Source organism: Anthonomus grandis, chromosome 5 (genome assembly GCF_022605725.1).
Source record: "Anthonomus grandis grandis chromosome 5, icAntGran1.3, whole genome shotgun sequence".
Lineage (NCBI taxonomy): Eukaryota > Metazoa > Arthropoda > Insecta > Coleoptera > Curculionidae > Anthonomus > Anthonomus grandis.
In genome coordinates, this window is record NC_065550.1 from 37,804,076 (window position 1) to 37,819,756 (window position 15,681).

Genomic DNA, 15,681 nt, shown 5'->3' on the forward strand with positions numbered 1-15,681 from the left:
ATTAGTCTAATTTTATAAGGGTGGTATTCATTTGCTTTTAAGATTCGTCTTACAGACGTTCCGGCTATATTATTATCAACTGAAATTTGTGAAGTTGCATTGTTTGGTTTTTTTTCGACGACGAGCAGAACCTTTAATTTTGTCTCTTCGAAATTTTTGGGCGACCTGATCTTGGCAAATCTCTAACATGACCTAAAGTTATGAATTCGTGCTCTATTCTACTAACTGTCGGTACTAGAAATCGGATGGTTTGAGTATTTAGCATTAAACAGTTCACTTACTTCTTTTTGCGTGCTCCCTAGATCCACGTGCCCTAGCATCATCAAATTTCAATTCGTTGGGTTTCCGTTAAATTAACCATAATTTATTCTGATAAAAACTATTAATTTTCGAACTGACAGTGACATTAGAAAATGGAGATTCTTTACAAGTGCAACCATGGAAATAGAAACAATTGGCTCGATTTTACCTTAATTTGTAAATAGACCTACTTATTTGCTTTCTTGTTGGTTAAATGTAAATATTTCTGCAACAGTTGAGTTTTGACATAAGGTGTGTTATACGAAACTTGCTTGGAATTTGGCCTCTATTTCATAAATGCAATAAAAAATATAACATTCCATTAAAAAAAAATGACCGATGACGTCATACCTTTTTTTTTTGTTCCACCCTGTATACAAAAATTTATGTGAAATAATGCGCAACTTAAAAATCGAAGGGTCCGAGCGTTTTCTCTAAAAAGTCATGTCTCTAATTTTTATCGAATTTATGCGGAACCTTAGGCGGTCACTGTATATTCTAAAAACGTCAATATTTTACATGAGCGTATTTCAAAAGCAAAAAAGTTAACTCATTTTTCAGTACTTAAGTTAATGTTGGCAACATGGCTTTATATTTAAGTTACCACGCCCTCAAATTTACTACGTAACCAATCAGCATTAAGAATGTTGCATTTAAACAATACCCCGTTGCCACATTTAGCAATATATCCTAATTTTGGCTTGAAACTGTAGCAACATTTCCGAGTCCAAAAACGAATTTATGCTCGCGCCTCCGCAAACACCACTTGAAACACATTTAAATTATGCACAACACATCATAAATGTAACGTATTCGTATCACCACCATTATTTAACATTAACACCCCCGTTGTGGAACCCTTTGAATGAACAATATAATGCCTTTCTTCTATACTCACCGGATTTATCTCCCTCCGAAAAAAAAAAAACAGGAAACGTCGAGAATCGAGTGCCGACTCGGGAATAAGGAGTATGGGCTCGAAATCGCGTCGGGACTCGCATCACAACTCGGCCATTTCCGATTTCAAGAGCGAAGTGGCGAAATTGTGGCAACGTCGCGAGTCCGTCAACGCGACGACGACAACGTCGGCGACGATCGCGAGTCCCAGTTCGGCGTCCCCACGTCGGGACAGCGGCGAGTCGTCGAGGAGCGGACGCAGGGACTCCACCTCGTACTCCCATCACGCATCCAGGAGGGGTTCGGGGGAGAGCGGGAAGAGCAGTGAGTTTTTTTTCTTCTTTTTTTTTTTTTGGGTTTTTAATGTAGCAGTAAAGGAGAGCGATGGTGATTGATATGCGCTCCCTAGGTAGGTACTGTCTAAGGGTTATTTAATTAAGTCTTAGACTGTATTAAAGAAATATAGGTACACAGTAAGAAGTTTTTTTAAGAATAAACATAATCAATTGAGCCTTCATGTTTGGCTAATTTTATCTATATATGTATTAACTAATGAATCAATATATAAAAGTAAGTTTGTTGATAAAGCTGTAAAAAGGAAAAATACGAATATATTTGAATGAAGGTTGCAAGAAGGGTCAAGCTCCTGAAGAGAATCCGCACTCATGAATTTGCTTTGGTTTATCTGTACCGCCGAAAATAACAGCAACTCAATTATAATGCTAAAAAAAATTTCGCTGATCGAAATTTCAAAAAGTTTTTAACTACTACTGTTCAAAAAAAAAATTAGTTGAACTTCAAAAATCCCTTAATTATTTGGAAGAATTAAAAATTTATTATCGCTACTCAAAAGATATTCGTTGAACAAAAATCAGTTATATTGCTTAAAAATAAATTTTCCACAATTTAAAGATACCTATTTTTACCTACACTACTCAAAAAAAAAAATTAAACGACAAATAACCCTCGATTCCCTGGACTTTGTCTGGGAATTTTTTTTGTGAGCAGTGTAGTTCAATTTCTTTAACTATCAGAAGAATTAAATTTTTTTTTAGCAGTGTATGTTATATTTTTTCTTCTGATTAATTGAGATTTTTTTTTGAAAATCAACAATTTTTTTTGTTTAAGCAGCGTAGTTTAAAATATTTTTAAATTATAGGGAATTTCATATTGTTTTCGAGTAATAATATAATTGATTTTTTCCAGGCAATTACATTTTTATTTCGATCAGCTTTTTTTTTCTTCCAGGCAATAATGGATTTTTGTAGTGCAATTAGTTTTTTTTGAGCAGTGTAATTGAACTTTTTTTTTGAATTCTCCGAAAATATTTTTTGGGCTACTACACTGCTCAAAACTACACTACTCAAAAAAAAAAATGATTAAACTACAAACAACCCTCGATTTCCTCGTGAAAAATTAGCTACACTGCTTAAACAAAAAATAATTTGAACCTCAAAAGTCCCTCAATCATTTGAAAAAAGAAAAATTGACTTAAAAAAAATTAAGTACACTTTTCAAAAAAAAAAATATTACACTTCAAATAACCTTCGATTTCCTCGAAAAAAATTAACTACACTGCTCAAAAAAAAATATATATATAAAGTATCCCAGACAGTTAAAAAAAAATTCCTACACTGCTTAAAAAATTTTTCATAAAAATTGCTAGACGGTAAAACAAAATTAACTTGTATACAGCTCAAAAAAAAATTCCTGGAAAATTTTAAAAAAATTTAATAATTTTTTTTTTGAGCAGTGTAATTTAAAAAAAAATTACTCTACAAAAATCCATCCTGGAAAAAAAATTTTCGCTGATCAAGATACAAATTTCCAAACAGTTCAAAAAATGTTTAACTACACTGTTTAAAAAAAAAAATTAGCTGAACTTCAAAAATCCCTTAATTACATGAATTTAAAAATTCGTTGAATAAAAAAAACTTTTAATTCCATGAAAAAAAGTAATTATACTGCTCAAATAAAAAAAAAATTGATTTAAAAAAACCCTTAATTATCCGGAAGGAAAAAATTAACTTACCCTTCTAAAAAAAATTAATGCTTTAGACAGTTGAAAAAATTAACTTATACTGCTCAAAAAAATTAAACCTACGATCAACCTTCGATTTGCTGGAAAAAAAATTGAATACACTGACCAAAAAAAAATTCTCGGAAAATTCATAAAAATGTTCAATTACACTGCTCAAAAAAAATTCGTGGAATAAAAAAAAAAAATTAATTGCCTGGAAAAAATCAATTATATTGCTCAAAAACAATATGAAATTTCCCACGATTTAAAGATATCTATACTACACTGCTCAAATTAAAAAATAATTGTTGATTTAAAAAAAAACCCTAATTATCATTACGAAGAAATATTAACTCATCAGGCAGTTAAAAGTATTCAACTACACTGCTCAAAAAAAAATTCATTAAACTACAAACAACCCTCGATTCCCTGGAAAAAAATTTGTTACACTGCTTAAACAAAAAATAATTTGAACCTCAAAAATCCCTCAATTATCCGAAGGATGAAAAAATTGACTTACATTGCTAAAAAAAAGTAACTACACTGTCCAAAAAAAAATCTCAAAGAATTCCTAAAAATGTTTAATTACACTGCTCAAAAAAAAATTAATTGCATTACAAAAATCCATCAATTGCCTAGAAGAAATAAAAATTCCTAAACAGTTCAAAAGAATATTTATCTACACTGCTCGAAAAAATTCGTTAAACAAAAAAAATTTAATTTTAAACTACAAATAACCCTCGATTTCCTGGAGATAAATTAGCTACGCTGCTTAAACGAAAAATAATTCGAACTTCAAAAATTCCTCAATTATCCGAAGGAGGAAAAAATTGACTTACATTGCTAAAAAAAAATAACTACACTGTCCAAAAAAAGAATATCGAAGAATTCATAAAAATGTTCAATTACACTACTCAAAAAAAATTCATTACACTACAAACAACCTTCGATTTCTTGGAGAAAAATTGACTACATTGCCCAAACAAAAATACATAAAATTTAACAGACGGTTAAAAAAAATTAACTGCACTGCCCAAAAAAAAAAAAAAAATCTTGGAGAATTCATAAAAATGTTCATTTACACTGCTCAAAAAAAATTCATTAAACTACAAACAACCCTCGATTCCCTGGCGAAAAATTATCTACACTGCCCCAAAAAAAAAATTCTCGAGAAATTAAAAAAAATGTTCAATTACACTGCTCAAAAAAAATTGTTGAATAAAAAAAAAAAATTTCATTCCCTAAAAAAAAAAACTAATTATCCTGCTCAAAAACAATATGAAATTTCCCACGAATGAAAGATATTTTTAATTACACTACTCGAATAAAAAAATTTTTGTTTTAAAAAAAAAAACCTTAATTATCATTGCGAAGAAATATTAACTCGTCAGGCAGTTAAAAAAAATTCAACTACAATGCCCAAAAAAAAATCATTAAACTACAAACAACCTTCGATTCCCTGGAGAAAAATTAGCTACACTGCTTAAAAATAATTTGAACCTCCTCAAAAATCCCTTAATTATTCTAAGGAAGAAAAAATTGACTTACACTGCTAAAAAAAAAATAACTACACTGTCCAAAAAAAAATAATCTCGAAGAATTCATGAAAATGTTTAATTACACTGCTCAAAAAAAAATCATCACACTATAAACAACCTTCGTTTTCTTGGAGAAAAATTAACTACACTGCCCAAAAAAAAAATTCTCGGAGAATTCATAAAAATGTTCAATTACACTGCTCAAAAAAAAAATTCGCTGATCAAAATAAAAATTTCCAAACAGTTCAAAAAAATATTTAACTACACCGCTCAAAAAAAAAAAGATCATTAAACTACAAACAACCCTCGATTCTCTGGAGAAAAATTAGCTACACTGCTTAAACAAAAAATAATTTGTACTTCAAAAATCTCTCAATTATTATCCGAAGGAAAAAAAATTGACTTAACTGCTAAAAAAATAGTACATTGCTCCAAAAGAAATTCATTACACTACAAATAACCTTCAATTTTCTAGAGAAAAATTATCTACACTGCCCAAAAAGAAAATTATCGAGGAATTCAATAAAATGTTCAATTATACTGCTCAAAAAAAAATACTTGCCCTACAAAAATCCATCAATTGCTTGGAAGAAAAAAAAATTCGTCGCTGATCGAAATAAAAATTTCCAAACAGTTCAAAAAAATATTTAACTACACTGCTCAAAAAAAATTCGGCGAACTAAAAAAAAAAAAATTATTGCCTGGAAAAAGTCAATTATATTGCTCAAAAACAATATGAAATTTCCCATAATTTAAAAATATGTTTAACTACACTGCTCAAACAAAAAAAAATTGTTGATTCTCAAGAAACCCTCAATTAACCAGAGAAAAAAACTTACACTGCTAAAAAAATTGTAATTCTTCTGATAGTTAAAGAAATTAAACTACACTGCTCACAAAAAAATTCCCAGGCAGTTCAAAAAAAAATTAATTTAGCTACAAAAACTGTCAATTTCCTGGAAAAAAATCCCAATCAATTTAAAAAAAAAATTTAATTACACTGCTCGACAAAATAAATATTAACCTTATAGTTTCTTTTTAAAAGCCAAAAATGTAAGATTTAAGAATATTTTATTGGCCAGTGTAATTAATGTTTTTATTTGACTAACAGAGTCACATACCTTTGTTAAGTCACAAAACATTGATGCAACAGCATCACCACTGTTCAATATTAAAAATAGGAATTCAGGGAGTGAAAAGATTCCATCTGAATTTCCTTTGGCACTTTTAAAGCCAAATTACTAATAATTAGCTTTTCGGTTATATATAGGAACTTTATTGTAACCAAAAAGGTTATATAGGAGGGTTGAAAGCAATTAAAAATGCCTCTAATCAATAAACCTAAGACTTGCATTGTCTTATTTATTTAATGTAACACGACGTTTCTGTTGGTAAGTATCTCCAACCGTTATCAAGTGTAAACTGATGATAAATGTTTGAAATATTGAAATAAATGAATGATGAATTATTGAAATAAAAAATAAATATATTAATTTTACTATTAAAAAAACTATTAAAAAAAGATATTCTAAACAAGAGCTAAAAATTTCCTCCTTAATCTATTCGCAGGTCTGGGCAAAAAGTGTGTTTTTTTAAAAATTTTATAAACTACAATTTCATTATTTATCTTTGAAATACCTGATCTAAGTGTAAAAGAGCTTTTGCACAATTAGCAAAAAATATAAATAAATAAGAAATTAATTATGAGAAAAAAAAATTGAATTTTGTCCAAAAAATGAAAATCTTAATTTTGAAAATTAAAAAAAAATAAATCGGACATTAATTTAGATGCCGAACTACATTTCAAATTTCCATTTTATCTCTCCACGCGCCAAAAGATCAATTTACATGGAAAGCCCATAAGTGTATATCTAATATCCCGTTTTGACTGGCATCGAAATTCCCTCCGCGTTTTATTATTGATGAGTTTCGCGAACTTAATTTGATAAATTGTATCTGAAAAAGTTTAATTTTCTTTGTTTGTTACGGCGGGAGGCATCGAAGCAATAATTAACCCTTTTGCAGTATAGCAAAAAAAAATTCTCTTTTTTTATCTTTGACATCAAGGGACTCTAAGGGACGTCAGTAATTTTACGAGGGTTTTGTTCGATTGTCAGCTGACACTCTTCGTACGAGATGTGCCCGATTATTCGCTCGACGAGCGGCTGACACTTTAAATTTTTAATATCTGTGTCTCCGGTTTGAAACACTTTCAATAAACAGTTTTATGTAGCTTACATTGGTTGGTAAAATCGATTGATTACGTTAAAAATTTAATGAAAAATGTTTTTTAAGAAAAGTGCGCTTTTTTTGAATGTTCGTGGAAGAATAAACCAGTGTAAACCGATTAATATAAGCAAAATTTTGATATTTTTAACCGTTTTCCTAAAAGACCTGGTTTTTTCAATGTTTGAGTGAGATCATTTCTTTTTGACCCTTCTTTTTTTGCCAAATCAACTGGTAACAATTTCCACAAAGAATTAAAAACATCCCAATAATCGGTGCCGATTTACGTTTAGGTCGTAGAGATTCGACCACGATCATCCCGCCTCCCCCGCCCCCGCCGAAAATCGTCGGTGCGACAAAGAAACGTCGAGACTCACGGGGTAAAGTGGACCCACCCGCGTACTACCGACAAGAGCAGCGACCCTCCACTTCCTCCACCGCCTCGGACTCTGGCACGTCAGCGGGGATGCTTCAGATCAGGTATAACCGACACACCCTTCAAAGCCCCATTTACCCCGAATAAAATGGTTTAATTTAGTACCGGCACCAACGTTGGTACCGCACCGAACTCCTCGACCGATTCAGCTTCACAATCGAACTTCATCGGCGTCCCTTGTCCTACAATTATTACTTCGAGCGTTACTCCACCGGCGACTTCTCCAACCGTGCCAACCACCACCGCCACCACCCCCACGCACCCTTTACTATCCACCCGTAGAGATTCGACCACGCAATGTGGGAAAATTGGAAGAAGGGACTCACGGTAGGTAGATTAAGTTTTACTATTTGATGCGATTTGAGTGAATCGTTGTTGAATTCAACACTGTTCCTAGGTCTCACGCGAGTCCGGAACGTCGTAGCTCCCGTCTCCAAAGGCAAAACACCGCCTTCGACGAGAGCCTGCCGCCGGGAATGAACAGGAGAGGCTCTCAGCCCACCGCTTTGAGTCCCGACGTAGACGATACGGGTCGTAAAGCGCGCAGGGACTCTTTGAGTCCCGATTCCGCCTCCCGGGGACGTAGGGACTCCAGGTCTCATCTGAGCCCCGACAGGTACTACTCAATGCTTCCCAAAGGGTGAACTAAATAAATAAATGGTTGGTCGTTTTAGGTCGGGAGAAAGGGATATAAGTCCGGTGAGGCGCGGACGTAGAAATAAATTACGTAGACAATCAACTAGCGTGGCGGGACGACATGGACACAGGTAATTTTAGTAGGAAAGCACTTTTTACATTTGAGGTCAATAGGGGTTTGACAGAATTAATTAAATCTACCAGAGTACAATTTAGTTCGATAGCAATACAAAAAATGTTCGGTAAAAAAATCCATGCCTGGAGATATCCTAAAAATGAAAAAACCCAAACTTTCGCGGTTGATTACTCAGTTTCTATAGGCACTATCGGGAACATTTCAAAGGTCGTGGCTTTTTTATTACTTGCGATTTTTAGGGCTCATTATTGGACTCAAAAAATCGTAAAAAAAACAGTTTTCCGAATTTTCAAAATGCTCTCATTCCCTTAGTTTTGCTCGAATCCTGTTATAACCCGGTGTTTTCGTCATCTAGGTGACCCAATTAAGATGCTGGTATACTTAGTTTGATTTTAAAAAAACATCAATTTTTGGTGAAAGTGTTGGTGTCATCAATAAACATTGTCACCTTGCCATTCATTGATAGAAGTGGAAAGTTATTAATATGTAACAGGAATTCTTCGTTAAATCTTTAATGCAAAAGGGCGGTAGAGAATTGGAAAGTAAATCTGAAAATGTGCTTTCAGGAAAGGGCTTTTTTATGAGAACAATAAAAGACAGGACAGGGCTAAATCCTTGAGCCTTATAATATTAAAAAAAAAAAAAATGACCTGAAATACTCGTAATCGTTGTAGGTCTCCGGATAGTTCGAGTTGCTCCTCCCGAGACCCGAGCCCTAGCGCCCGTGGGGGCCCACCCCCCACCTCCGAAAACTACCGGCCAGCGATCCGTCGTCAATCGACCACCGAAGAAATCCTCATCGCCAGAGGGTTCAGGAGACAATCGACCACCGAGGAAATGATCAGGTGCAGGAACTTTAGGAGACAGTCCTCACAGAGCGACGAATGTCAGAGGTAGGTTTCCTCCCTTCCTCATCCTTCACCTTATACAGGTCAGACCAACTCGGGTTTTGCGTGCGACAGAAAAACATCAAAGTAAAGACTTAAAAAACGACAGTGATTCCAGACACTATGAGCCGTTAAATATTAATTAATTATTTTCGTTCATGTGTCTATACAGGGTGTCTACTATAAAAACCGCCAAAGTTTAAGAGGTGATTAAACAAGTCATTTGCAACAAAAAAGTCGTACAACATTTTTTCGAAAAGTTGTTCTGGTATTTAACACTTTTTGATTTTATCAAAATTCTTTGTTTTTTTTTTCATATAAACAAGAATATCTTCGTTATTCTTACCACCACATAAAATTTAGATATACCATCTGAAAGAGAATTAAATTTGCTATAAGATGGGTGTATTTAAGTTATATGTAACATTTGAGAAATGTGCAAAATTAATGGTCTCGATCTTCTTCGTTGTCTTTTTTATAAAATTTGGTAAATAGGGACATGTTTTTTTTTTTCAGTAAAAGCTACTGCATTTAATATGCTTTCCAATGATATACTTACTTTTGTGATAGCTATTTGTTTTCACAGCAATATTATGAGCAAAAGAAAGAAAACCACAAAAACTAAAAATTTTCAAATTTTATATTTCATGATCTTTTGAGCACCAATGCGGTGAGTACTTGTAAATCTATCTTCCCTAACACAACAACTCCACAAATTGCCATTAGAGAAGCCGTAAACAAATAAAATATCGCGATAGTCATTCTTTAAAAAAAAAAGCAGGTTTTCCTTTTTTTGTAAATGGCAATGAATCCGCAAAAGAAGGAAATTCACTTTACTTGATTTTAAAGCAAAAGCATAGATATTTACAATTTGACAAGAACTGTCATTAAGTTTTCAAAAGAAATCAAAATAAATGTAATGCGTCAAGTAATTCGAATAATAATCACTGTAATATATAGAAGGCGCATTCACCACTCCGTCAGGAAAATCTTTGATTCGGTTTATTTGCTTATCCAGGATGGCGATGATATTCATAACCATTGTGTTAGGTATAACCATTGCTGATATTGTTGTTGTTGTTCCGGTCAACTGATGGCTCTGCTACGAGGCAATTTTCCAGCACGATTTGGAGATTCGGGAAAACCGTCGGGTATGTACCCTGTTCCCCGAATCGACACTTACACTATATTAAATTATCAATCACAATCGAGACTTTTCAATGCACGATGTCGCCTCCCCCACGATGCATCCGAATCATCCGGCCTGGTTACCGGCGTGAATAGGATCGGCTACCATCGGCAAGGGGTTGGGTCAAGGAAAGGAATCCGTAGGATAGGAAAGGACGAGAACAACCACGTGTTGACTGGGTGAAGGATGACGCGGAAGTGGTGCTGATATTGTTCTTTCATGTATAAAAAACATAGAGTAATTCAAAGTATAATATTCATTTCTCTATGATAAAAAAAAACGTGAATTACGACAACATAACTTCATTGTTACAAGTACACCATCTGGTGTTTGCCTGTTATAAACGTTACAAATTCTGGACACTGAAACTTTACAGTTAATTCTTTAATTCTCAATTCTAATAAGTACGTAATCTTATGAAACTTGTATAAGTTATATGTACTGGTTTTCGCACCCGAGACCCGAGTTGAACCTGCCAGTATCTACCATGAAAATGTATTTATTTCGAAAATGAATTGTTTTAGACACAAGGGACGTAGAGACTCCTCGGTCCAGATCCTGGACGGCACGGTGACCACTATGACGGTGGAAACGAGCAGTACGTTTTTCGATTCAAGTACGCAAACAGGTGAGAGGTATCTCAGTACTAATAATGTTGTTCCTGTGTTCACTCACGATTAAACTAAAAGCCATTAGCCAATCAATATTAACGGAAACAGGCTTCACCATAATATCAATGAAACGTTTTATCGAGTCGATTACGTCACGGCTAGCATTGATCTCTTGGGTCAGCCTCACAGATGACAAATCTAGAAAAATGCGTGTTGCCTAATGATCAGATGGAAATTCCGTTGACAGCTCTATTGATGTTGTCGACAGGGGGCGATCATCTTGTGTGGCGGGAAATTTAAACCTGATCTATTGCTCGATATTTAAGTTTGAAGTCATTTGCTTTTGCTTATTTAGGACATTTAAGTCTGGACTATCAAGATATTTAGTCATAGACGCTTACCAAATAAATTAGCACCGTAGGTATGGGAGCAAATTTTAAATAAAAAAACAAGACGAATTTGTCTTTTAAATATTTTGTTTTAAGATTAATTGAAACAGATTTAACAAACGGCTTTAAAATGCACAAAAACAGTTATAATACAATCTAAATTAAACACTGTAAACTATAGGAGTGGGATTAATAAGTCCTTTAATGTATGAATATAAAATTATTGCAGGTAGAAAAAATTAAGCATTATAAGAAACATGTAACCTAAATAAAAAATATTTATTAGATTAGTTAAAAACTTTAAATTAAAGGAAAATCATGATGCGTGGCTTGTTTTCCACAATTTTGAAAAAAAAAACAATCCACTCATAAAATACAACAGTTGCCATTAATGTCATTATTGTCATATTTGATGTAAGTCAAAATTTAACCAATCAGAATCAGCAGACTATCTTAGGTTTCCGCCATATTCAACCTTAATAGTTTTCCCAATATGACTGACAGTGCCAACTTGATATAATTATTTAAAAATAGTGAAAAATCCTCTTAAATGATCGAATACGTGAACAATTTTTTTAGCACGTGATTTATTTATTATTCGCGGGCAAATTATTTAAATTTTGACGTTTCTCGTCGGTGTATCGACTGTTAAGGTCTAGTCGCTATGACAACCTTTGAAATCAGTTCGGGATCGTTCGTGGACGATCGTAATTGATCGCGACACAGTGGTCGAGTATTTGGCATAAAGTGGGACAAAATGATGCTTTATTTATGATGCAGTGGGTCCTAATGGTGAATTTTTAGAATTTAATGTAAACACTTCCAGAGCTGCTTTAAGGGAAATTCGCCTAAATTGGCATGAAAGAAATAAGTCTGCTCATTCTTTATATATACGTCTGAAGTAAGTAATTTATTATATTTTTTTTTGACGACAGTATATTATATCATCCGTAAGTGGAGAGTGCAGGAGAATTTTATTATGGAAAACGCCCATCAAACCTACTTAGGACCCATCTTCATAAGTAAGGATAAAAAAGGGGCGAGCAAATGTTCACGGAGAAACGGAAAATTTATTATTTGTCGGAACTGGGGACGATTTATCATCGTTAACGGAAGGAAAGGTGAGCGCGCGAGCGAGTAACACTCGGGGGAAATAAAATTCGGTCTATTTGTAAAACTTACATGGAGTGAACCGGTTTTTCGCAGATAAAATTAAAATAGTCTTTCTAAAATGGAGTGTTGACGGTTTGGCGTGTCTCAGATTTTTTCCCATAGTACTTTTCAACATAAAAACCTGAAACGTAGGAATCGTGAACAATATAGTCCACGTATCTAAAGGGACATAATTACATCAAAAAAATGACCCTTCAAGGCATGAGTGAAAAACCCATTTTAGCTCCAGATGTCGATAGTAATGAAATGCTCCTTCTCGTCTATGATGAACATAACCGTGTAATAAAAATTAATTGTCAAGGCAATTTGGCGCGTAATAAAACAATGAACCGCGGTAGAATCTCTTCTAGAGCAAAAACCCTAATTTTTTCCCATTTCACCTTCACATATCATGGATGACCGCATTTACAATAAACATAATTACATAATAAAAACCAAATTTCATAAGACGTAATGTACCAATAAAATGCAAACCAATTTTTTCGCATGAAAACCTCGATATAAACAAACACCCGCCTTAAACCTTAATAAATCCAACAAGATATAGCTATCTCGTCGTGTCGCTCCCATCCCTCCCGATCACTATTTGACAGAATAATAAGAAATGTCAAAAACGTCACAATAACGATGAAAAGTTTCGGGCCGACAATCGATTGGCGTCACGGGGGTGGGTGGGGTTCAACGACGCTGATTCTCTTTTTGTCAGTTTCAGTCAGTCAGTGTTGATCGGTCGGCCGTAGCTGACTGTGTAGCTGAGCTGCAGAGGCTTTACGCGACCCTTGCTGACAACACGCACGCTCGTTTGTTGTTTATTTATGATGTGTCCGGTTGTTGTTGTTGTTGTACGATAAACGAAAATTTAACGATTTTCGAAGTGGTCCAGTAGTGTTTTGGTTTTTTCTGTTTTATCGTCATCATTTCTTCTTCTTGTAGTAGTCGAGATGAGCCGGAGGCCGTTCCCGGTACGTCTAAAGGTAGATTTCCTTTTGTTTATAATGGCACTAGATTCGGTTTTTTAAAAGTGGTTTAAGGTAAACTGGAATTTTGGGCGGTTGAGTGGTTTTTTTTTATTCCAGGCACCTATGAGGTGAATCTGTAATGTATCAACTTTCTGTAAAAAAAAATTAATCTTGGCATTCCAGGCAGTTGAGTCTACGTCATGGATTTAATTCAAGCGTCTGAAGTACCAAGAATTCGCTTTGAGCTGTCTATAATTATAATTATTAAAATATTCGATGATGGAATTCTGTGATAAATTTAGCTTGAAATGAAAATTCGAATATTTTTTTTTGTTTCCAGGAACTTGAGATGAATCTGTCACGTTTCCGCAACTGCCTGGAATAAAAAAATAAATTTGGCTTTCCAGGAAGTTAAGCCGATGTCACTTCAGATGCCTAAAATAACAAAAATTCGGTCTCTACTGTCTATAATTATAACTAAAAAACATTAGATGGAATTCTTTAAAATACATTTAGCCTCAATTAAAAATCTTAAGTATTTTTTTTTGTTAATTCTAGTATTTGAGGTTCATTTCTAACATTTTCTCATCAAATGCCTGAAATAAAATATTGATTTTTTCAAAATTTCAGGCATTTCAGTGTAATTCCAGGCACTTGAGGTAAATCTGATCATCTCAATTACCTAATTTAAAAAGAAAAAGTTGAAATTCCAGGCAATTAGAGAGTTACTTCAAGTGTCTGTAATTACAAAAACCTCAAATGCTTGATATTGATATATATTTGTTTCAAAATGACAGGCAATTGAATGTTTTTTTTATTCCAGGCTCTTAACCTAACAATCTTGATATAACCATAATGCCTTGACAATAAAATTTCAGGAATTTAATCACAATCTTTATCATTTCAGACACTTGAGGCTAAATCGTGACGTCGTCTTAACTGCCTGGAATTATTATTAAAATAAAATTCTATGCACTTGAGATTAATCTGTAACGTTATCTCAACTGCCTGAAATAAGCAAACATTTTTGACAATTCAAGCAGTTATCTTGAAATAACAAAAATACTCTCCAATTGCCTGGAATCATAAAGGAATAATATTTGTAAACTTATTCGTTTGAAAAGACAAATAATTTCAGGCAGCTAAGTCAGTTTTTTATTTCAGTTATTTGAGGCAAATATGTGAAATCATCTCACCTGTCTTAGAGAAACAAATTTAGAATTCCAGGCATTTTAGCCTACGTCGTAGAATTACTTTGAGTACTCGAAATAGTAAAAGTGTTGTCTCAAGTACTTGGAATAAAAAAATATATAATTTTAATGGAATTTTAAGTAGTTAAGTGATTTTTTTGATTCCAGGCATTTAAGATGAATCTGTAACGTTGTTTCAACTGCCTAGAATAAACAAACAATTTTGTAATTCTAGACAGTTAAACCTACGTCACGAGGTTACTTCACCTGTCTGAAATATCAAAAATATTATTTCAACTGCTTGGAATTGTATATATTGTATTTCAGACCAAGATAAATCTGTGACGTAACCTCAACTGTTTGAATCTCAAAAATCCCAACTAGTTGTGATCGTGTTATAATCAAAGTGACAAAATCACTGTGTCAACTGCATGGAATTACAGGTACTAAAGTGATTTTTTTTATTCCAGGCACTTGAGGTTAATCGGTGACGTTATCCAACTGCCTGGAATAATCAAACAGTTTTTCGTTTTATTCCAGGCAGTTAAGACAACGTCAGAGATGTACCTCCAGTGTCTGAAATAAAAAAGATTACTACTTCAATGCCTGAAATTTGATTAAGAAAAAAATATTTTTTTATTCCAGGCAATTGCCTGGAATACATTTTTTTTTGAGATTTTAAACACTTTGGTGATTTTTGCATTCTAGGCACTTAAGGATAATCTGTGACGTTGTTAGTCAAGGCATACGAGTTTTTGTAATTCTAGGCAATGGACTTAAATCAGAATTAAGAAAAAAATGATTTATTTGTAATTACAGGCAGTTGCAATAAATCTATAATGCGCACTCAACTGCCTGAAATAGAGCTTTCGTAATTCCAAGTGAATCGGTGACGTGATTCAACTGCCTGGGATAATAAGGAATAGTTTAATTGCCTAAAATTTTACCTAGCAAAATAAAACTAAAACATACCCACGGACAGTCAGCTTATGGTACTCTAGGAAATCGATTTTCCTTTGTTTCATTTGATTTTCCTTAGTTAAAGTACTTGAGTGCTTTGGAAACGTTACTCATATCGCCATTGACACTCACCT

The 15,681-nt window shown here is 33.5% G+C and overlaps 1 protein-coding gene across 6 annotated transcripts in view; it reads left to right on the forward strand.

Annotated features, from left to right (window-relative positions):
- The window catches only part of LOC126736249 (uncharacterized), a 95,675-nt gene that overhangs the window by 34,710 nt on the left and 45,284 nt on the right, over positions 1–15,681 (forward strand). For all 6 annotated transcript variants that reach the window (XM_050440515.1, XM_050440519.1, XM_050440517.1 and 3 more), the window contains 7 exons: positions 1,232–1,521; positions 7,275–7,461; positions 7,520–7,744; positions 7,815–8,033; positions 8,092–8,184; positions 8,864–9,082; positions 10,790–10,893. In XM_050440515.1, coding sequence (XP_050296472.1) covers positions 1,232–1,521; positions 7,275–7,461; positions 7,520–7,744; positions 7,815–8,033; positions 8,092–8,184; positions 8,864–9,082; positions 10,790–10,893 — 1,337 coding nt within the window. The remainder of the gene's footprint in view (positions 1–1,231; positions 1,522–7,274; positions 7,462–7,519; positions 7,745–7,814; positions 8,034–8,091; positions 8,185–8,863; positions 9,083–10,789; positions 10,894–15,681) is intronic.